Genomic DNA, 24377 nt, shown 5'->3' on the forward strand with positions numbered 1-24377 from the left:
CAAAATTAGTCTCATGACACCACTGAAAGGAGTCTGAACTGTTATTGTTTTAAAACATCAGATTCCTTAAACCTTGTGACGTTCAGTCAGTGATCATTCGCACTACTTTCCCATTTATCTTTTTGAAGGGTTCCTGTCCAAACTGCTGCCAGAGCAGAACTTCACATCATCTGATTTATTTTACTGCAGTGCACACAATTAACTCATCAACACCTGTTTCATGTGTGTCTCAAATTACAGCTAGCAGACGGTAGCTTAGCATAAAGAGTGAAAGCAGGCTAGCCTGGGTCTGTCCAAAGTTTAAAATACAGAAGAACATATCGTTATGCTCTGGAAGAGAACAGGCAAAATATAAAAATTACAATTACAGGGCAATTAGCCCTCGTGTCGTCCTGCGGGTCAAAATTTCAGCATTTCACTGGATTTTGGTTGATTTTTTTGTGAATGTTCTTCAAGAAAATATCAGAAGTTTTACTGATACACACGTGGACAAAATTGTTGGTACCCCTCAGTTAAAGAAGGAAAAACCCACAATTCTCACTGAAATCACTTGAAACTCACAAAAGTAACAATAAATAAAAATTTATTGAAAATTAAATAATCAAAATCAGCCATTACTTTTGAATTGTTGATTAACATAATTATTTTAAAAAACAAACTAATGAAATAGGGCTGGACAAAAATGATGGTACCCATAACTTAATATTTTGTTGCACAACCTTTTGAGGCAATCACTGCAATTAAACGATTTCTGTATTTGTCAGTGAGCGTTCTGCAGCTGTCAACAGGTATTTTGGCCCACTCCTCATGAGCAAACAGCTCCAGTTGTCTCAGGTTTGATGGGTGTCTTCTCCAAATGGCATGTTTCAGCTCCTTCCACATATGTTCAATGGGATTCAGATCTGGGCTCATAGAAGGCCACTTTAGAATAGTCCAACGCTTTTCTCTCAGCCATTCTTGGGTGTTTTTGGCTGTGTGTTTTGGATCGTTGTCCTGTTGGAAGACCCATGACCTGCGACTGAGACCAAGCTTTCTGACACTAAGCAGCACATTTCTCTCCAGAATGCCTTGATAGTCTTCAGATTTCATCGTACCTTGCACACTTTCAAGACACCCTGTGCCAGATGCAGCAAAGCAGCCCCAAAACATTACTGAGCCTCCTCCATGTTTCACCGTAGGGACAGTGTTCTTTTCTTCGTATGCTTGGTTTTTGAGTCTATGAACATAGAGTTGATGTGCCTTACCAAAAAGCTCCAGTTTGGTCTCATCTGTCCAAAGGACATTCTCCCAGAAGCTTTGTGGCTTGTCAACATGCATTTTTGCAAATTCCAGTCTCGCTTTTTTTATGAGTTTTTTTCAGCAGTGGTGTCCTCCTTGGTCGTCTCCCATGAAGTCCACTTTGGCTCAAACAACGACGAATGGTGCGATCTGACACTGATGTACCTTGGCCTTGGAGTTCACCTTTAATTTCTTTGGAGGTTGCTCTGGGCTCTTTGGATACAATTCCAACGATCCGTCTCTTCAATTTGTCATCAATTTTCCTCTTGCGGCCACGTCCAGGGAGGTTGGCTACTGTCCCGTGGGTCTTGAACTTCTGAATAATATGAGCCACTGTTGTCACAGGAACTTCAAGCTGTTTAGAGATGGTCTTATAGCCTTTACCTTTAAGATGTTTGTCTATAATTTTTTTCGGATGTCCTGGGACAATTCTCTCCTTCGCTTTCTGTTGTCCATGTTCAGTGTGGTACACACCTTTTCACCAAACAGCAGGGTGACTACTTGTCTCCCTTTAAATAGGCAGACTGACTGATTATGAGTTTGGAAACACCTGTGATGTCAATTAAATGACACACCTGAGTTAATCATGTCACTCTGGTCAAATAGTTTTCAATCTTTTATAGAGGTACCATCATTTTTGTCCAGGCCTGTTTCATTAGTTTGTTTTTTTAAATAATTATGTTAATCAACAATTCAAAAGTAATGGCTGTTTTTGATTATTTAATTTTCAATAAATTTTTATTTATTGTTACTTTTGTGAGTTTCAAGTGATTTCAGTGAGAATTGTGGGTTTTTCCTTCTTTAACTGAGGGGTACCAACAATTTTGTCCACGTGTGTATATATGTATTTACTTCGGATTTTTTTGTAAGATTTTTACTCATTTTTGAAAATATTTACAAGAATTTTCTTGCCAAATTTTGGGATTTTTAAAAAAAATAAAACTTTAGGAATTATTTGAATTTTCTTCCTGAAGGTTTTGCAAATTTTCAGAAATTTGGGGGATTTTTTGCTGAGTCTTTGAAGTTTTTTCAGACAAGGAGACAATATTTTTTGGTGCCCGTAAATGAAGACAACAGGAGGATTAAATCACCGAATCTCTGATAAAAGCACTCAAGTCCACCACAGAAAGCTTCATTTAATACAAATACTTTATTGACAATGTGTGTGTGGCATACTTCTTGATGGAAATGCTAAATCATGAGAACATAAACCAGCTTTGTCTTTCTCTTTTTACAGTTTATGTTTATGTTTCTGCAAAATGACACTGAGAATCTGTAATGCATATAGCGAATCAAAAGTGCATATTGTTGTTCCTTTTTATTTTGTCCATATACACATTACACTATACATAAATAATTGCATCGTAAAAATGACTCAAGTATTTACATGTATAATATACTTTATATAATATATAAATTTTATATTAAATCTAGGTAGATTACAATTAGGATACTGGGTCAGGACGCCTCCTGTGAGTCTGAACGTCTGTGTGCCATCTGTGGTTGTTGAGCAGCACCTCCAGCCAGCAGGGGCAGGAGGTGATGAACTGTCTGGAGTAGCAGGGGCCCCATCCTTTAGCGAAACTGATGCGAACACTGTGGGGGTCCCAGGGCCCCTCCTGGCTCTCGGGCTTCACGCCGTGCTCCGCCATCCAGCTGGAGCACTCGTAGTCGAACACCTTGAGGGAGAAGCCCGGCATCACCCGCTTCACGCTCAGTCCTCGAGCGCTGGGCGGGTCCAGGGTGGGCGAGTGCACGAACACCGGGTGCTGGCTGCGGTTGTACACCCAGACTCCGTCCGGCTCACGACTCAGCACGATGCCGAAGCCGATTTTACTGCGAATCTGCTGCACGCTGCTGCTGCTGCTCCCTCCGCCTCCGTGTCCGTGGAGGCCCGACGAGCCGTGACCGCCCGGGTCGTCACGGCGACTGTGGTAGGCGTTGGCTTGGAGCTGGCCGAGGCAGAGGCCGGTGCCCTGAGGTAGGTCATAGAAGATACTGAGCGAGGGCTCGTAGGCGGGATAGAGGCGACCCACGCGGGTTCGCTGCTCCCAGTAGGCGACGCTGCACCAGTGAGAGCGATGGCCGCCGGAGCTGGAGGAGCCGAGGGAGGTACCAGTGTCTGAGGAAGAGGAGAGGAGGAAGAGTTAGTGTCTGCTTTGGTTTACATCATAGACTGTATATATAGTGGACGTACCATCTGGCTCCAGAATTGAAGCCAACCTAACCTGGCAATAGCCAGATTAACAATTGTGTAGTACTTGATAGTACTCCACAATATCAATCTGGGACCGCTCCATGTAAATCCGTTCAGAGGAAAGAGGCACGGATTGGACAGTGCAACAGTATGTCCCGCCTCTGACAGGTTTGTATTTAGCCAATCGCGGGATCTTCACAATGAGCGGAGCCAATTGGTAGATTAAACTCTTACCAAAACCCCTAGGTAAAAAGCACAAACATCTTTACCATCCAGAAATGCGCAAAGCGCCTCTCGTTCTTCCTTCAAAGAAGCGATAGGAGATTCGGCTAAAACTGAATTAATAGCAGCATCGACACGATCGTTGTCCTCCGTTGCCGTGTTTGTTTTGATCTACTGGCGCTTGGTGTCGTCTTCACACCCGGATATCCCGCCCCACACACGAATACTGCTGCGTGATTGGCCCGTGCCAACTTGGCTCTGTACGAACAGTGAATGCAGGAGCGGAGCAAGATGGTTTCTTGAGAGATTTGTGAACTCACAAATATCGCGAGAAATCAACTTGCTGGCAAGGTTAAAGCCAACCCGGAAGTGTCAAAAACTTGCAATATCACGCCATCCACTAGGGTTGGCTCCAAACAGCTTTTTCTCCATAGACCCCAATTCATTTTTGGAGAAAATAAAATTTGATAGACTGATTTTCTACAGCTCAGGATTTTTTTCCCGTTAGTTTTCATGGTCAAAATGAGAGATCAGGTGGCCGATCTTAAAATAAATCAATACTGAATTTTAAATAAATCGTTAAAGTTGGCGGAGCCAGGGGGCGTGGCTATACTTGATAGACAGCAACAGAAACCTCTGTGGTAAAATGTGGGCGGGATAAGAGAGTCCTCAGCCAATCCTGCCCCTAGTTGCTCTCCGGTCCAGTCTATTTGACGCTTTTTACATCACTGGCTCCAAAAAATCCAAAACGGTGACCAGGAAGTAGCAAAATCCGGTCTTCATTTTCTCGGCGTTGAAACCAACGGGTCACGGTTAGTTTACGCCTGGTTTACATCAGTAAGGAGGAGCAGGATGGTTGAGGAAGTACAGAGACAGAGCCAAAGACAGAGCCAAATGCTTGGATGCTCTGTTTTCACTAGGAGTGGTGAGACTGAAACATTTTGGTTTTGATGTTTGTGCAGTTTTTCCGTCATCCAGGTCGTGGTTTTCCTTCAGTAAAACCAACTAGACTTCTCCTCTACGCTCCTAAAGACGTTTCAGATCTCATCCAACAGGCGTTTCTGACTGAGAGGCTTAGAACTGAAATGTCTCCGAGAACCTGAAAGAGAACTTCCAGTTGCTTCTTCGACCAACACTGGTTAATATTAAAAACTGCACATTGTGTCATGGAGAGCCAAGATTAATGAGGTCATTTCATTAAATAAGTGACTATTGAGTGCATTTTCACTGCTACAAAATGCGTCAGTGTTTCTTTATTCTCCATGTTTGTTGCCTTAACCCTCCTGTTGTCTTCATTTATGGGTACCAAAAAATATTGTTTCCTTGTCTGAAAAAAATCCCAAAAATCAGCAAAAAAAAAATCTCCAAATTTCCAGAAATTTGCAAAACTTTCAGGAAGAAAATTCCAATAATTCCTTAAAAGTTTCCTTTAAAAGTTTTATTTAAAAAAAAAAAAATGGCAAAAAAAGTCTTGTAAATGTTTTCAAAAATGAGTAAAAATCTTCAAAAAAAATCCTGAAAATATCTAAAATGATGACATATATATCAGTAAAACTTCTAATATTTTCTTTAAGAACATTCACATAAAAATCACCCAAAATCCAGCGAAATTCGCTGGATTTTGGATGATTTTTATGTGAATGTTCTTAAACATTTTCAACATTTCTTTTTTCCACCAAAAAATGTTAAAAAATTTCCCAAAAATGTAGAAAATGTGGACATCAGAAGTTTCACTGTGAAAATATATTTTTTCCCACATTTTTAAACATTAAAACGGATCAATTGTGACCCGCAGGACAACAGGAGGGTTAATCATAGTTCAGGTTCATTTAAGTATGAATATATGGGATATTTGCTAATAGGAAGAGGAGAATACAGTCTAGAATAAGTAAACATCACCACTAGAAGCAGACAGGAGAAGCTGCAAGGAAGGTCAACTCTAGGATTCTGAAAGATAAAATTAGTGTTTTTGTCGATGCAGTCTGGTGACTTTGACGAGACTACAGAACGATATGAAGGCTTAGTGTTCATTAAAACTCATATTGATGTTTGTAGGTGATGATGCTGACACAATAGTTCATCACAAATCTTCCAAACTCCACCTCCGCTCTGCTTGTGGATAAGAAAATAAACCAAACACTGGAACATAACACTTGTTTAAACTGCAGCAAAAAATCAATTCTCCACAAATGCAGTGGAAAACAAAGAAAAAAAAAACCCGTACAGCTTCGTTACTCTTTGCCATCACATTTCCAAGTCTCTAAACCCTTTTAAAGAAATGAAACCTTATTTACAAACAACATATTTCCTTATTTTGGTGAATTGATCATGCTGTTGAAACGCATCACTCCAAAAGCAAAACTCCAGACACAAACCAGGACGCTGCAATTACACCTGGAGACGTTATAATTTGGACTTATGATCTCATAATTACAACCCTAATGTCCAGAGGAATAACGGAGCAGGAGCTGACCGCAGCGTTGTCACATTTTGGGGCATTTTTTTTGTTCTAATGTCCACCTGTGAAGGTGCAGGTGGAGGTACTATGTTTAGTGAAAGGGACGACTGTTAGTGTCTGAAATACGTCAGATCATTTAGTCTGACTGAGGGAGGAACAAACATGATCCATAAACCTGCTTAGGAGTTACATACCAAGCAGGAGAAGGAGGAGACGAAGAAAAGAAGAACAATGAGAGGAAGAAGAAAAAAATGAGAAAGTGGAGAAGAAGATGTAGAGGGAGGAAGAGGAGGAGAAATAGAAGATGGAGGGTAAGAAGAAAACGAGGAGAAGATGAAGGAAGGAGGAGAAAAGGGAGAAGAGGCAGAAGAAGAGGGATGAGAAGAAGAAGAAAGCAAGGAGAGAAAGGAGAAGATAAGTGGAATGAGGAGGAAGAGAAGAAGAAAACGAGAAAGTGGATAAGAAAATGAAGAGGAAGGATTAGGAGAAGAAAATAAAGGAAGGAGGAGAGGAGGTAGAAGAAGAGGGAGGAGGAGAAGAAGAAAACAAGGAGAAAAAGGAAGAGGAGGAGAAGAAGGAGGGGAAGACAAAGAAGAGGTACAGGAGGAGAAGGAGAAATTGAAGGATCAGGAAAAGGAGAAGGGGAGGAGGAGAAAACAAGGAGAGAAAAGAAGAGAATGAGAAGAAAATTAGAAGGTGGAGAAGAAGAGGAAGAAGGAGAAGATGACAAAGAATAAAATGAGGAGAAGAAGGAGAACAAGGAGAGGAGGTAGAAGAGGGAGGAGAAGGAGGAGGAAAAAGAAGATGAAAACAAGGGAGAAAGCAAAAGGAGAAGAAAATGAAAAGGGGGAGAAGAGGGAGATCAAGAAGGAGGAGGAAAAGGAGAAGAAGAAGGTTGTTTTCCTCATTTACACCTGCCGAGATTTTCCAAACGAGCCCCTCCATCGTCCATAAATCTGCACTCGGACACGTTTTCAGCCTCTTCTCATTCCTGTTTTTCTCTTTAATCCGTCTCCCGTTTGTCGTATTTTGAAAAGGCTCCTGAAACTGTCAGCAGCGATCACCCACTCCGGCCCGCTGACATCCCTCACCGTCACCCTGCAGGACTCTCCTTCAGGTCCGGAACTGCAGAGGAGGTCGGCGGTGGAGGAGAGGGAGTCGGGGGTGGAAAGCATTCAGCTCTCTGTCAAGCTAGCGCGAGCCGGTGAACCCCTGACCCCCCGGCCCTCATGCTATCAGCTCACATTAACTCCCACACAGAGTGATGCCATTATTTTGCTCCAGAGACTCTATTGACACACAGGATTTAAAGAGCCATGTGCCTGTGGCCCCATTCCTTTCATTTTCCACCGATCACCCCCTCTTCTCTCCGGGCCAGGACCGCGGCGGCCCTCCTCCCATTAACGTTCGGGTGAAACCGGGACCGAGATTAGTCTAGGTGTGCCGTGTTTGCACAGCGGCCATGTTTTTTCCATTTGGAGGGGGGGCGGCGAATCTGTAGGAGCCGTGGATGTTTGTACACAAGCGCACACACAATAGATGATGAGATAGGGGCCACACACACACACACACACACACACACACACACACACACACACACACACACACACACACACACACACACACACACACACACACTGAGGCTTCAGATCCAAACTGAAAAGACTGTAACATGCATACACACAAAATATTACAAAAATGAGAAACAAAATGACAAAAAATGAGACAAATGGCACAAAACAAAAGAAAAACCGACAAAAAGTTAGACAAAAAAGTTACAAGGTGATTAAAAAAAATGGACAAACGACAAAAACAAGACAAAAAATTACATAAATGACAAACGAGACAAATAATGACGAAAGTGAGAAACAGAATGACAAAAAAGTGACAAAAACACGATACAAACGACAAAAGTCAGACGAAAAAAGACTGAAAACAAAAATAAGGCAAAATATTGCAAAAATGAGACAAAATGACAAAAGCAAAAGACAAAATGAGACAAATGACACGAAACGAGACAAAAAATACACAAAAAAGTTACAAAGCAACAAAAATGGACAAATGACACAAGCAACATAAAAAATGACAAAAGTGACGAATAAAGCAAAACACAAAATAAGACAAATGACACAAATAAGACAAAAAAGGAACCACTAAACGACAAAAAACGAGAAATGAAACATGAGACAAACGACAAAAGTCAGACAGAAAAAGACAAAACAAAAACAAGACAAAATATTACAAAAATGAGACACAAAATGACAAAAACAAACTACAAAACAATAAAAGCATTCTATGACATGAAAACAAAACAAAAGAGACAAAAAATTTGACAAAAAGTTACAAAATGACAAAAATGAGACAAACGACAAAAGTCAGACAAAAAATAACAAAAAAGGAAAAATATTCCAAAATTGAGACACAAAATAAAATAAAATAAGTCGAATGACACAAAACAAAAAACAGACAAAAAATTAGACAAAAGTTACAAAATAACAAAAAATGAGACAAATGACAAAAGTCAGACAAAAAAACAACAAAAAAAGGAAAAATATTCCAAAATTGAGACACAAAATTAAATAAAATAAGCCAAATGACACAAAACAAAACAAAAACCAGGCAAAAAATTAGACAAAAAGGTTACAAAATGACAAAAAAATTGACAAATGACAAAAGCAAGAAACAAAACTGGGGGGAAAAAACAGACCAACAACACAAATGACACAAAAAAACAAAAACAATAAACAAAAGGACAAAAGCATGAGAGAAAATATTACAAAAAAATGAGACATAAAATGACAAAATAACAACAAACAATCTAGTATTTTACTTTATGATCCAAACTGAAAAGACTGTAACACACACACACACACACACACACACACACACACACACACACACACACACACACACACACACACACACACACACACACACACACACACACACACACACACACACACACACTTCTCATCTGAGGCCCACGTGTGTCATTAGTGAATTCCAGGCTGGCAACTCCTGCGGTCTGGACTTTTTACAGCTCTCCAATAAGAGAGCAGGCTGCTCAGCTAGCAGGATCTCGCTCTTTCTTTTTTCTCCCACTCTATCTCCCTCCAACACACACATGTACACAAACACACGCACAAAGCTCGCACACTTTTACAAGCCGTGCTCTTCCCTGTAATAAGGCAACACAAACATGTCTGGGGAAACACAGGGAGACTTTACGAGCTCGCGATCAAATTAATTCCCAAAGAAGACATAAAACAAACTGGGACTTTTCAGGGTTTTTTAGACACAGAACTCTTCTATCATATAATGAATGATGCCACAGATTATAAAGCATTAAACCCCGACTTTCAAGTCCCTGATGCATTCAGTAGTCACTGCACACAGAGAGGCAGCATCGACAGCAAGGGTGTCAAACATGCGGCCTGTGGGCCAAAACCGGCCCGCCAGAAAGTCCAATCCGGCCCACGGCCAGAGAAGACATTAACTGCAGATTATAAATTAGTAAAAATATAAATTTAAAATCATTTCTAGACCATGACCAGTTGTTTTGATCATAAAGTAAAATACTAGATTGTTCTTTTGTTGTTTTATGTCTCATGTTTGTAATATTTTGTCTTGTTTTTGTTTTTTATTTCACGTTTTTGTCGTTTTGCTTCACGCTTTTGTCATTTTTGTCTCGTTTGTCCATTATTTATCACTTTGTAACTTTTTTGTCTTAATTTTTTGTCTCTTTTTCTGTCATTTTGTTTCGTGCTTTTGTCATTTAGTATCCCATTTTGTAATATTTTGTTTTGCTTTTGTTGTTGTTTTTTCTTTGTCTGACTTTTATTGTTTTGTCATGAAACAAAACAAAAATGAGACAAAAATGACAAGTGAGAAACAAAATGAGAAAAAGTAGACAACACAAGACAAAAAGGAAACGCAAAATGACAAAAACGAGGAACAAAACGGCAAAAGTATGAGACAAATGGCAAAAGTCTGACAAAAAGACAAAAAGTTACAGAAACAAAAAATAGTCAAACGACAAAAACGAGACAAAAACACAAGATGACACAAACAAAGCACAAAACAACAAATAAAGCAAAACACAACATGACAAAAATGAGACAACACAAGTGAGACAAAAAGGAAACACAAAACAACAAAATCGAGAAACAAAACATGGGACAAGTCAGACAAAAAACAAAAAAGACAAAATCTTACAAAAATTAGATGCAAAATAACAAAACAGAGACGCAAAGCAACTAAAAATGAGACAAAAAAGATACAAAGTGCCAAAAAAATTGGGCAAATGGCAAAACTGAGACAAAAAATTACACAAATGACACCAAAAATGACAGAAGATACACAAAACAACGATTCATGCAAAACACAAAATGACAAAAAAACACAGGCGAAGCGAAAAGGAAACAAAACGCCAAAAACATGAAACAAAAAAGACTAAATATTACAAAAACGAGACACAAAAGAACAATGAACAATCTAGTATTTTACTTTATGATCTAAACAACTTGTCATGGTCTAGAAATGATTTTAAATTTACAGTTTTACAAATTTACAATCTGCAGTTAATGTCTTCTCTGGAATTTTTCCACTTTGAGGGCCGGATTGGACCCTCTGGAGGACCACTTTTGGCCCACGGGCCTCATGTTGGACACCCCTGAGCTAAAAGGTAGAAGGAGCTGGTGGGAGAATGACGAAGGAGAGCAGAGAAGAAGGAAGGAGGAGGAGGAAGGCGGCCGACTTGTTCAATGGAATTTTTAAAGGGGTTGAGCCCAGAGGTTATCGGCGTGTTTATGCTGCAGCGGAGGAAGTCGGAGGCTGCGTGTGTCGGCCTGCATGCCTGCATCTGAACGCCACGGCTGGCAGCAATTACCACGACCTGCAAGCGTTTAAGCCGACCGCCTTTTAACAGCTCTGTTTACCAATTAGATAAGTAGCCTTTGTTATTTCATTTCAGAATCACTGTCTCTTAGTGCCAATCTAAAGGAGAACGCCCACCAAAGCTGCACAGTTGTTGTTTTAATCCATGGCCTGAGCGAGATAAGTGGGACATGAAAGGGATGCCTGACTGTAATCACATCGCAAGAATCTAAAAGTATGGATTCTGGTTCTTAAAAAAAAGCAGCGGCAATCAAAGGTGAGCTTCGTCCCCACAGACCAGGGGTGTCCAACATGAGGCCCGTGGGTCAAAAGCGGTCCTCCAGAGGGTCCAATCCGGCCCTCAAAGTGTAAAAATTACAGAGAAGACATTAACTGCAGATTGTAAATTAGTAAAACGATACATTTAAAATAATTTCGAGACCATGACAAGTAAAATACTAGATTGTTCATTGTTCTTTTGTCGTTGTATGTCTCATTTTTGTAATATTTTGTCTCGTTTTTGTTGTTTTTTGTCTGCTTCTTTCTGACTTCTTTCATCGTTTGTCTCACGTTTTTGTCTTGTTTCCACTTTGTCTCGCTTGTGCCGTTTGTCTATTTAGTCGCTTTGTTTCTCACTTTTGTTGTTTTGATAAAGTAAAATATTGCTCATTGTTCTTCTGTTTTGTCTTGCTTTTGTTGCTTTTTCGTCTGACTTTTGTCGTTTGTCTCGTGTTTTTGTCATTTTGTTTCTCATTTTTGTCGTTTTGTGTTTCCTTTTTGTCTCGCTTGTGTTTTTCTTATTTTAGTCAATTTCTGTTTTGCTTTATTCATTGTTTTGTGCAGCGATTTTGTCGTTTTGTGTCTTTCTTTGTTGAGTTTGTGTTGTTTGTCCATTTTTTGTGCTTTAAATCTTTTTTGTCTAATTTTTTGTCTCTTGTTTTGTTTCGTGTCGTTTGTCTCATTTTTGGTCATTTTGTTACTTGGTTTTGTCATTTTGTGTCTCGCTTTTGTCATTTTTGTCGTGTTTTTGTCAGACTTTTGTTGTTTGTCTCATGTTTTTGTCATTTTGTTTCCTTTTTGTCTCGCTTGTGTTTTTGTCTGTTTTTAAAATAATTTTGTGTTTCGCTTTATTCGTTGTTTTTTCTGTCTTGCTTGTGTCGTTTGTCCATTTTTTGTCGCTTTGTGTCTCATTTTTGTAATATTTTGTGTTTTTTTGTCTTTTATTGTCATTTTGATCATAAAGTAAAACATTATATTGTTCAGTTCCAGATGTTTGTGCCTCTGTAGACACTGTATGTGATAAAGTGAGGCACAATATTTTTGAAATTGAACTTATCTTATTTTTGTCCCTTTGCATTTTGCTTTGTTGGTTGTTTTGTGTAGCGTTTTTGTCGTTTTGTGGGGGTTTTTTTTGTCTCGCCTGGGGTGGAATTTATTCTACTTTTAAAAAATTCAGGTTGTTCATGATGTTTTGCTGAAAAATAATTCAGCACTAAAGCAAAGCAAACATTAGGAGTTGTGGTTATTTATAGGTTATTATGTTTTGATTTTACTGGTTCACCGGAGATGAAACTGGGCTGAATGTGGAACCTGAACTGAGATGAGTTTGACGCCTCTGCTATAGACTGTCGAACCTTCAAACGCCAACGTCCATCTTTCCTTTTTCTTTTCCTCCTCTGGTCACAGGAGATGTGTATTAAAGAAATAGTTTCAGGAGACCAACATGATCCGCAGATCGTCGGATTAGCTTCCCATAAATGTTCCCTTTAGATCGGACAAACGGTAAAAACATCTGTTCCACATGATGGCTCTCTTTTGTTGAATCTGCACAGAAACCAAAGTGCAGAAACAACAATTTGTGGTTTTATGGACGGCCGTGTGGCGGATTATTTATTTGCCAGGAGACAAGACTTCCTGGAGTCTGCTAACGAGACCTTCTTCTTCTTTTCCTTTCGGCTTTTCCCTTCAGGGGTCGCCACAGCGAATCAAATGCCTCCATCTAACCCTGTCTTCTGCATCCTCTTCTCTCAGACCAACTACCTTCATGTCTGCTTTAACCACATCCATAAACCTCCTCTTTGATGTCTCCTGACAAGACCCTGAGTGGGTTATTTTTACACTTTACCTTCTGCACATTTTAAACGACGTGTTAATTAGTGAGCTTTAAAGGTGCCAACAGGTGGACGATTAGGTCTGGACGGAGCCAGACGAGGTGTTTCCCTGTTTTAGTCTTGATGGTTTAGCTCAGGGGTGTCAAACATGAGGCCCGTGGGCCAAAAGCGGTCCTCCAGAGGGTCCAATCCGGCCCTCAAAGTGCAAAAATTACAGACATTAACTGCAGATTGTAAATTAATAAAACTATAAATTTAAAATCATTTCTAGACCATGACTAGCCTAGCCGCGCTAGACAACCCACGGCAACGAATTTAATTCTCTGCCAGGGTGGGTCTAGTTACCCTCCATAAGACTCGAGGCTGGATGCTCCTAAAACTGGCCGGACCAATCACCATGAAGTGTAGAGTCAGAAGGCGGGCGTAACTAAGTGACGACAGAGGCGTGACGATTCTGACAGAAACAACCGGCGCACAATAAACAATTATCTTTCAACTCGGCTTTGGCCACAGCCCTTAAAGATTTGAAGCTAAAATTCAACTTGAAAGATAAACAAAGGACGGCACTGAAGTGTTTCACTGAGAAGAAAGACGTATTTGGACTTAAGCCGACGGGATATGGCAAATCCTTAATATACCAGTTGGCTCCGCTGGTTGGGAAGCTAATGGGACTTAGCCACAATCTGCCGGCGCTCTAGGAACTCCGTCAGCCTATTCGTTGTGTTGATTGGTTGTATACCTACCCAATTGCTGCAGAGTGATTTGAAAGACAACCTTTTAGCCCGCCTCCCTCCCTGTCGAGCTTCCCTAGACCCTTGTGTCTTCAGAACATGGGTCTAGCGCGGCTGGGCTAGACCATGACAAGTTGTTAAGTAAAATACTCGATGGCTCAATGTTCTTTCGTTGTTTTGTGTCTCACTTTTGTAATATTTTGTCTTTTTTGTGTAAGTTTTTGTCTTTTTTGTCTGACTTTAGTCTCATGTTTTTGTCGTTTTGTGTTTCGTTTTTTTGTCTCGCTTGTGTTTTGTCAGATTTTTGTCACTTTGTGTTTTGCTTGATTGGTTGTTTTGTGTCATGTTTTTGTTGTTTCATGTTTTTCTTCTCGTCATTTTTGGTGGTGTCATTTGTGTAATTTTTTGCCTCATTTGTCCATTTTTTTGTCTAACTTTTTTGTCAAATTTTTGTCTGTTTTGTGTCTTGTCTCATTTTTTGTCTCGTGTTTTGGAATATTTTGTCTTGTTTTTGTTGTTGTCTTTTTCGTCTGACTTTTGTCATTTTGATTTGAAATTGAATTTGTTTTTCTTCAGAAATTTCAGGTTGTTCATAATGTTTTGTTAAAAAAAAAGAATTCCTTAAATGTGAAGTTTCAAAATGTACTTTTTTTGCACCAAAACAAAGGAACAATTAGGAGTTGTGGTTATTTATTGGCTATTACGCTGTCATTTTACTGGTCCCTGAGCTAAATTGATTTTGACACCCCTGGTTTAACTTATAGCTGCAGATTCATATGAAACAGAAAAACGTGAACGTGATTGGAAATTCTCATGCTTGTTTCACATAATTTCAAACTATTCTTTTAAACTGGAAGCTTCACCCTGCAACCTCGACCTGCACGGAAAGGAATAAATTTTGGGAGGAAAACTAACAGAAAAAAAGAGAAGAGAGAAAGAGAGGGAGTGGGTGAAAGAGGGAGAACGAGAGGCAGCGAGAACCTGCCAAGCATAACCAGCATCCACGGAAAAAATGAAGAGAGAGAAAGACTGTGAGAAAAGAGAGCGAGGGAGGGGAGACCCTCGTCTTTCATCCAGTGCCAAGGATTAGATTCCCCTCCAGTTATTAGACTCTTCCACTGTGCTGAAAGAAGTGGGTGGGTGGGTGAGGAGGAGGGAGAGCAAAGGAGGGGGACAGAGGGACGAGAGGGGAGGACAGAATTCAGCCGCTGATCGTTGTCGGTCGCCTCTGAGATGCTTTGTTTTGATTCCTCACATTTCCTGCAAAAACGTCTTTTTTAAAAAAACAGCGGGAATAAAATCGAGTGAGGGGAAAAAAAAGCAACACCCCTCTCTGGCTAGAAATGGTAGATTCTATGTTGTTTGAGACAACTATCATTACAGGGCAACTTCAATCCAGCAGCAGGCCACATTTAAGCTGGCGTCTCCACTATCTCTGCCATCAGCGGCCTGCCTTATCGCCAGACACGGCCTTTACAGTCCAACGCAACGGGCCCTCGCTCACTCACACACACACTCACACTCACACACACATTCTTACACACACACACTCATGCACTTTCCTTCTTTTTCCATTGCACTGCAAAAAACTCAAAATCATACCAAGTCTGTTTGTCTTATTTTTAGTCTAAATGTCTCATCCCACTTAATTTAAGAAAAATTCACTTAAGTGACATTTTAGCAACATGGAGGGACTTGTTTTAGGACAAAGCATCTTAAATATCTTAAGTCAAACAATCTGAAATTATCCTGTTTTGAGTTGAATTTTTAAAAGTCAATAACTTTAACCCTCGTGTCGTCCTGCGGGTCAAAATTGATCCGTTTTAAAGTTTGAAAATGTGGGAAAATGTATATATTTTCACAGTGAAACTTCTGATATCCACATTTTCTACATTTTTGGGAAATTTTAAACATTTTTGGGTGGAAAAAAAATGTTAAAAATGTTTCTTTAAGAACATTCACAAAAAAATCTGCCAAAATCCAGCGAAATTCGCTGGATTTTGGCAGATTTTTTTGTGAATGTTCTTAAAGCAAATATTAGAAGTTTTACTGATATATATATATATATATATATATATATATGGAATCACTTTAGATATTTTTAGGATTTTTTTGGAAGATTTTTACTCATATTTTTGAAAATATTTACAAGAATTTTCTTGCCAAATTTGGGGGATTTAAAAAAAAGACTTTTAAGGAATTATTGCAATTTTCATCCTAAATGTTTGCAAATTTTCAGAAATTTGGGGATTTTTTTGCTGAATTTTTTTTGGTTGATTTTTTTTTTCAGACAAGGAAACAATATTTTTTGGTGCCCGTAAGTAAAGACAGCAGGAGGGTTAATACATGTCAAATTAGGAGGTTACCTGTAAGCGAAAATCTATTTTTGAGTGAAAAACTGCTTTTTTTTTTAGCTTGTCTAGCTAATTTAAGACAATCCTGGTAAAATAGAGCTTAAAATAAATTTTCACAGCTAATTTTAAGATCTGAAGATTCTAAATATCAGATCTTATTTCAAGAAGTCTTACCAAGCCATTTTCCACTTGTTCTATTGACAGATTTTTTAACTTATTTCAAGGTAAAAGTTTCTTGAAATAAGTTTATTTTCTTGTTTTTTTTCCAGTGTGTGAAGTGATCTTGTGATGGAGCGACCGTGAAACTGTGGATGTTTTGCATTCAACAACACAAGAAACACAAATGTGCAGCGCCGGCCGGACACGTTCCCCCCCGAACCCGGCCGACTTTCAGGAAAGCGGCCGTGGCGTCGCTGTGGAATTCCTGGTAAGACGTGTTTCAGAGGCAGTTTGGAAAGCCGCTCCAGAAAGGAAGAGGGAAAGTAGGCGGCTTCCTGCGTTTCTGCTGCTGAGCTTCAAACAGCTCCAAGCCCAGGAATGTCTCAGGTTTTGCTTCGTTGCATTCACAGGACAACCCTGCTGTCATGTCTTATATCATCCACGTAGAAGGAGTTCACGCGGTCGTTGAGGAAATTCTCCTGCAGTAAAACTTGTAATAATCGCAGCGAATTTGGATTCTTTTACCCTCTGGACCCCCTGAAGGTTTGAAAGGCGTGTTGTTTTTAAAAAAGAAACGCCAAAATGACACCATTAATCAGAGGCTGAATGTGCAGAAACAGAAAGAATCGTCAGGTTTTAGACTTTAACTGCTCATCTGTGGCATGGAGAAAATTAACCAGATCTAAGCTTAAAGTCACAGTACTTCATTGAAACTCACTTCTGAGGTTTACGTTTAGCTGTATTTAGTTTTAGTGTTTTATTCTGTATTATGTCCAGTTTATTTTAGAAGTTCTCTCTGGTTTTATTTTACTTTTAGCTGCCTGGTTCTTTTATTGTGAGGTCGTCTCTCTATTTCTTTAATTCCCGATTATTATTATTTTTTTTACTTTTAATTTCAACCCTCAATTTTGTTCTTTAATTTTCAAACTGCCTGGTTCTGTTTGAGCTCCATGCTAATCAAGCCAATTATTCATTTAATTTATTGTCATTTTTACTCTTTATATTAATTGACTGCTCTGACTTGTCTCCTGCAGCTTGTTTGATTGGATCTGTGTGGCATGTTTAAACTGTCAAAGCACTTTGTGAACGCTGTTCTTGTTCTTTAGAAAAAAATGGACAAAAAATTAAACATAATAATAATAATATATGAAGTTCAGTTCAGTTCATATATGAACCCAAATATAGAAAAATAGCAAATAAATTAACCAAAAAATTATATATATCTATAAACCCAAATTTAGGAAAAAATAAGCAAAAATAAACAAAATAATAATAATAATATATGAACACAAATATAGAAGAAAATGAGCAAAAAAAGGAAAACGAGAAAAAAATAAATATATATATAGATATATAATGGAAAATAATATTTTTATAAAGTAAAATTGATGTATTTCTGCAACAGTGGGATTTACATGTTTTTGGGTGCTACATAAATCAAGTTGTTATTATTTCTCGTGTTTACTTTAAAAATTCACCAAAAATAAACCATGTACTCAGATTCTGTAGAAAAAAAACTAATTTTTTTTATTCTTCAGCACATCTGTAGTCAGAAACTGCTGGGCTTTTTCAGTTGAACTGCAGGGTGTTTATGCAAATCAGATCGGAGACAAATACAGAACCAGATTTGATATTTTACGACTTATATTTTATAGTTTTTAGGGCTACTATTTCTGCTTTACACCTCTAGGCGTTTTGGAAAAGGGTTGCAGTTTTTTTCAATTTCTGTAAAACTAGTAACCGAAAAAAATTCAACTTTCATTTTTGCTTTTATCTGATTTACGATTTTATAACTTTGTGTCAAACTGAACAGAAGATGTTTCTGAGTTCTCAATACTTCAAGCTATGGTTGTTCTGTTTCCATAGAGGTGCAGGATTTTATATTGCAGTGAAAAATGAGGAAAAATATACACGCACAGAAACTGCATGGGATGACAGCAGGTGGTTTCAGGTGGTAGGATATGATAAAATATGAGCACTGGTTTCTCTGTGCAGTTTTCATGCTTTCTTTCAGCAAGCATGTAGCCTAGCCGCGCCAGACCCATGTTCTGAAGACGCAAGGGTCTAGGACCGCTCGACAGGGAGGGAGGCGGGCTAAAAGGTTGTCTTTCAAATCACTCTGCAGCAATTGGGTAGGTATACAACCAATCAGCGCAACGAATAGGCTCCTAGAGCGCCGGAAATCGGAGGATGCGGGAGTTCGGTGAAGCCTTATTTATACAGTCAATGGGTGAAGCTCAAGTATATTACAGACATGTTAACAGAAAGATTATTCAGAGTCGGTGCTAATGGAGCTCAACGACTGTTGTCGTTTTTGTTGTCGACCCCGGCAGAGAATTAAATTCGTTGCCATGGGTTGTCTAGCGCGGCTAGGCTAGTTGTTTCCGGTTGTTTCTGTCAGAATCGTCACGCCTCTGTCGTCACTTAGTTACGCCCGCCTTCTGACTCTACACTTCATGGTGATTGGTCCGGCCAGTTTTAGGAGCATCCAACCTTGAGCCTTATGGAGGGTAACTAGACCCACCCTGGCAGAAAATTAAATTCGTTGCCGTGGGTTGTCAAGCGCGGCTCGGCGAGCAAGCATGTGTTCATTCCTATAATTTATGACAGACAGTCCTGTGATTGATCACATCACAATCGACGTTTGCGCTGAAAATGGCTGATGAGCTAATCCGCCGTCTATTCTAGTCTATTTTTTTTCCCAGCCTGCTCCACGCCGTCTTCCTTATTGACAAACACAGCAGCTCAGTCACAGCTCTTACAGCTCCTATACATGCAACCCTATATGTTTCTACAGAGACACCAGAGACACGAATGGCACTGCAACAGGCGGAAAAATCAGCCGCGATTAAGACACTTCCTCACCGCTTTGCGAAGACAGAAATCAGGCTGCAGCTTCCAGAATAACCGAGCCTTTAGCGTGGCATGGATCATGTAAAGAAAGATTATTTAAAGTCTGAGCAGAGACACAAAAGCAGAGCAGCAGAGCTCGGTAGTTGACAAGCCTCCCCTCCCAACACATTCCTGGACAGGCCCTCTTCCTCAACACTTCCTCCCCCCGCTCAGCCAGTCACAGGGGTCAAGTTGACAAGTCTCTCATTGAGCCTCACGTGGTCCGACTCCACGGCCTTCACTCCTCACAACATAATTACACACATTTATTGGCGGAATAGATCCATTTGTTCCACTATGAAGACGGAATTATGAAATTCCTTCTCAAACTTAATTTGGGAGAATTATCTGAATGTGAAGCTGCAGTGTGGAAGACTGGGAGCTGAAAACTCGACACACAATCGCCATACATAACTCGCATAGGAGGGAGGTGACAAGAGCGCTGCACAATAACGTCGTAGATCTACCCTGAAAATGTGTTTGCCGTTTGGCACATTTTGTAGATATTAAATTTGATTTAAACTAGGGCTGTTTAAATTAAAGTGTTAATGTGGAATTAATCCATCATCATGATTAATTTGATAAAAATTTTAAAGCAATTAACCCATCTGCAGCAGAGAATGACTCAAAGTACCTGAAACATCTCTAGCAACACATTTCGGGCACGTTGTCCAAGTAGACTATATATATATATTTATATATTTCTAGGGATGTCTGATAATATGGGCCCGATATTGGCCCGATATTGGCATAAAAATGTAATATCGTTCAATATCGTGATCGCTTGTTTTGCCTATCAAGAAAACCGATAAAATAATGCCTGAATTTCGCTGGCTTTTTGCAGAGTCAGAGGGAGGGAGAGTGTGAACTGCTGTTTGATACTATATCTTTTTTAAAAAAGGCATAAATATGGCATTTTTTTCCATAACTTCAGTTGAAATAGTTTTCTTATTTTGCACAGACAATGTTTACATCTAAAAGCCTTGTTGCATCTGAGAATGCATCCAATGGGGCATCACAATAAAATGAGGCATGATGTGTTAATTCCACCACAGGAGATACGTGATGTGACCTAAAGTTAGTTTAAAAGCCCACATATATCGGTGTCGGTTGATATCGGAAATTCAGAGGTGGACAATATCGGTATATCAGTTATTGGCAAAAAAGCCAAGACCAGACATCCCTATTCCCTTCTTTCTTGAGTCTGTTTGCTGATGCAAAATGAAATGCAATTAATGTAGCTTGAAAATGAATTTTATTTAATCATGATGGATTGAAATTAATCCACAGCAACCCTGTGATTAATCTGACTAAAAGTTTTAATCATCAGCACTAATTTAAATCTCTGACTCCAAACTTGAGTGGGCATGAAAGGCGTGTTTTGTTTCTTTTTGATTGAAACTACAACAAAAGCAGAAAGAATGTGTGGATTAATTGTCAAAATGAACCAAATCTTAGCTTAAAATTGTGATATGTCAACAAAAGCACTTTATTCTACGAGTCTCACACGGTGGTGGACTTCCGTAGGAAAAGACGCATCAACCACCAACCGCTCTTTATAGGCAACGATGTGGTGGAGAGGGTGAGAAGTTTCAAATTCCTGGGAGTAATACTGACTGAGGACCTGTGCTGGAGTGACCACGTTGCCACAGCGGTGGGCAAGGCACAGCAACGCCTCTATTACCTGAGGAAGCTGAGGAGCACTCGCATCCCCAGACCTTCGATGGTGAACTTTTACAACTGTGCCATCAATAGTGTTCTGACATATGGGTTCTTAGTGTGGTTCTCCAGCTGCACTAAGGCTGACCAACAGGCTCTCCAGCGGGTGGTCAATGCTGCGGAGAGAATCATTGGAACTACTCTCCCTGAGATCAACACCATCTTCTCCGCCCGCTGCTTGAGGAGAGTGCGCAACATCATGCGAGACCAGCACCATCCTGCTCACCACCTTTTCCACCTGCTGCCTTCAGGGAGGAGGTACAGGTCCATACAGGCCAAAACTGCAAGACTGGCCAACAGTCTGTATCCACAGGCTGTGAGGCTACTCAATTCTGCCCCTCTCCCCTCTCTGCTCCCCCATTCTCACGGACAATAACCACACCCACCAATTATAAATCTGATCTGGTTTGCATAGTTGCAGATTGTTACTATTCACCACCCCCCTCTCTCGTGATCCTTCTTCCCCAACGGTTATGTCTTTGTTGCACAGGGTGATTTACGGTATTTAGTATTTATTATTGTGAGTACTGGACTATTTATGATATTTATTACTGTGAGGTCTTTTTTTTTGCACTTATCAACTCTGTTGTATGGATGCTCCGAGCGTAATTTCGTTGTCCTTGTGACAATGACAATAAATATTCTGATTCTGATTCAATTAAAAAATTAGTGAAACTAAACCCCTGGCTCTCAAATCTGTTTATCAAAAACTAAAAATTCTGCACTCCACAATGAAACAGTGAAGCATTTAGTGACTCAGTGACTTTAGTTTTTCTGCTGAACTGGGCTGAAATGCAGGCAGTGTTTACACAGAGCAAATAGACAAAACAGTAAAGAAGAGTCACTGATTCTTTTATTCCAGTATCAGTAATGGTTGCGTGCACTTGAAAAAATGCTGCACAGAGGGTTAATGTGAAACTAGAGCAACACAAACTAACATGCTATCAACTTACTGAGTTCATATTTCTCGTCACAGTCGGATAATTAAGGTTAAATACTGTCGGTGTGTTCGATGCTTAGCACACATTCGTTCTTGCTAACAGCAGCAGCTACACGTCCTGAAAACGGATAACAAATTAATTCAATAAACTTTCGGCTTAACTCGGCGCTGCATTCGGAGCTCGCAGTGCAGGCGACAGTTTCTTACATTTCATGGAGTCAGAGCACTGCCGACATCTGCAAAGAATCTTTAGGTTCAGCAGCATGGCAGGATTCCATTAAAAGCCAAATTGCGAGTTGGCAAAAACTCTGAGGGAACAACGGAAAGCCACAGCCAGTCCTGTAATTTAAACCTTATTTTAAATTGTGATTGCCTGACAACATGGACTGAAAGAGAGGGAGGAAGAATACGAAGACAGAAAGGACGACAGGAGAAAGAAAGGGAGTCGGAGAGTGTGGACGACGAACAGCAGAGGTGGAAATTCTTTATCGTCTAAAAGGTCTCCATAACATGTAGAAAAGTAAAATGAGAACTGAAGAAAACAATAGCAACAGTGGGCTGAAGTAAGACAAGAAAAAGGACAACGGAAGGCAAAACAGAGGGAGAAAAGCAAATAAAACATTATTTGAATCTATAAAACACAATCTTTACTTCAAAATCTGGGTTGCAGCTCATCAGCAACATTTCCTAAACACATGAAGTTGCAAGTCTATAAATACATTAGCATCTGGCTGCACAATGTTAAAGAGCCCATACATGGCAAATTTCTACAGGTTCATAATTTTGTTTATAGGGTGTCCTACAACATGAATATTAGCTTTAACGTTCAGAAAACACATTATTTTTCTCATATCGTACACTGCTGCAGTATTTCTTCCAACCCCCTTTGTGAAATGCTCCGTTTTAGTTCCTGTCCCTTCAAGAAACCCCCCAGAAAAGTCCAGTCTGCTCCGATTGGTCAAAGCGAGGTGATGTTGGCAGTGATGTCTGACTACGAGGAAGCTGCTCATTCTTAGTTGGAGGGCGTGGCCAAACTAGCCGATATTATGCAAATGTTTCACAGTGATGTCGATAAGTAACAGAAGAAAAGCTTGGACTATAAACAAGTTTCAGGCAAGTAAGGATTGGACTAGGGCTGCAACTAATGACGTGTCAACTAATCGTTTGAGCACGATACGTCATCAAAAGCGGAAGTGAGCGTGCAATGCAACAGAAATCACCGTCCAGCCAGAGCGCGGAACACGGACGGACATCAGCACTGCTTCGTGTATATATTATGTATGCATGATGCAGCGCGGACATCCGCGATCTATCGTAAACACGGATGTCAGCGTTTACTATACAGCTGTATCTAAACGCGGACATCCGGGCTGCATCGTGCATACATAATATATGCACGATGCAGCACCTACGTCCTTCCGTGTTCTGCGCTTCGGTCGGACGCTGATTTCCATTGCATTGCGCGCTGACTTCCGCTTTTGATGATGTATCATGCTCAGACAATTAGTCGACGCATCGTTAGCTGCAGCCCTAGATTGGACTTTTGATTTTGTTGGATTGTAGACCTTTACATGCACTAAAAAACGATAGCAGGCTAAATGGAGAATTCCCAAAAAAGAAGCACACTATGGCCTCTTTAACACAGTGTTCTTTAGCACATAACTCTTTAAAGGCCTCCACACACAGTGCGATTTCAACAGTCTTATAAGTTCATAGCTCGCTACGCTGTACGACGTGAATCTAATACTGTTTGGGCACGACATGAAGTTTGCTCTGTGCAGACTCACAATGAAAACGCAGCTGAATGTCAGTATGTCGACGTGAATGCGCAAGAATAAAAGGCCATAAGCGTGCGCCATCCATCCATGAAAAATAAACAACTGAAGCATAAATGAGCTCCTACGATCGCAGAGAAACTGGCCAAACATGAACGGAGCCCTCGCCCTGCTGATATTTATGTTTTTGGAGAGAAATCTTAAAAAAAGGAGGAGGAGGAGAATATGGTTGTGGCTCAATTTTGCAAAGGGAGCTTTAAGTAAGTACTTGTTAGCATCTACTAGCATCTTATGTTAGCATTTGCAACTATAGTCTGTCATTTTCCAACAAAACACACCTCTTGGTTTAAATCCCACATACTTGTTTTGATGCGTTTTGTCGCCACAAATCATCTATCTGGGTTAAACTCCAGCGTGGTCCTGATCAGTACGTCATTCCATCCTGCATTTCTATTGGTTAGTTTGTTGTCATAGGTCTCAGCAGCAGTCTCACTGTGAGACGATCACAACTAATTTCTGACGGTCAGAATTTTATGGCAGCTTGTCTTTGGTCGCCATGACAACGGCCGTCCTTGGACCTGTCTCACAGTGCGACGTAGGATCACCGATTTAGAGCCAAGATTAAAGATACCGCCACCATTCTCTCACCGTTATCTTTCGTCTGGG

The 24377-nt window shown here is 40.0% G+C and overlaps 1 protein-coding gene across 1 annotated transcript in view; it reads right to left on the reverse strand.

Annotated features, from left to right (window-relative positions):
- Positions 1-2409: 2409 nt before the first annotated feature.
- The window catches only part of LOC110963219 (mothers against decapentaplegic homolog 6-like), a 36497-nt gene continuing 14529 nt past the window's right edge, over positions 2410-24377 (reverse strand). Inside the window, exon 4 of the mRNA XM_022211461.2 lies at positions 2410-3400. Within this exon, the coding sequence (XP_022067153.1) occupies positions 2724-3400 (677 nt within the window). The 3' untranslated portion in view covers positions 2410-2723. The remainder of the gene's footprint in view (positions 3401-24377) is intronic.

This window comes from Acanthochromis polyacanthus, chromosome 2, assembly GCF_021347895.1.
Source record: "Acanthochromis polyacanthus isolate Apoly-LR-REF ecotype Palm Island chromosome 2, KAUST_Apoly_ChrSc, whole genome shotgun sequence".
NCBI lineage: Eukaryota > Metazoa > Chordata > Actinopteri > Pomacentridae > Acanthochromis > Acanthochromis polyacanthus.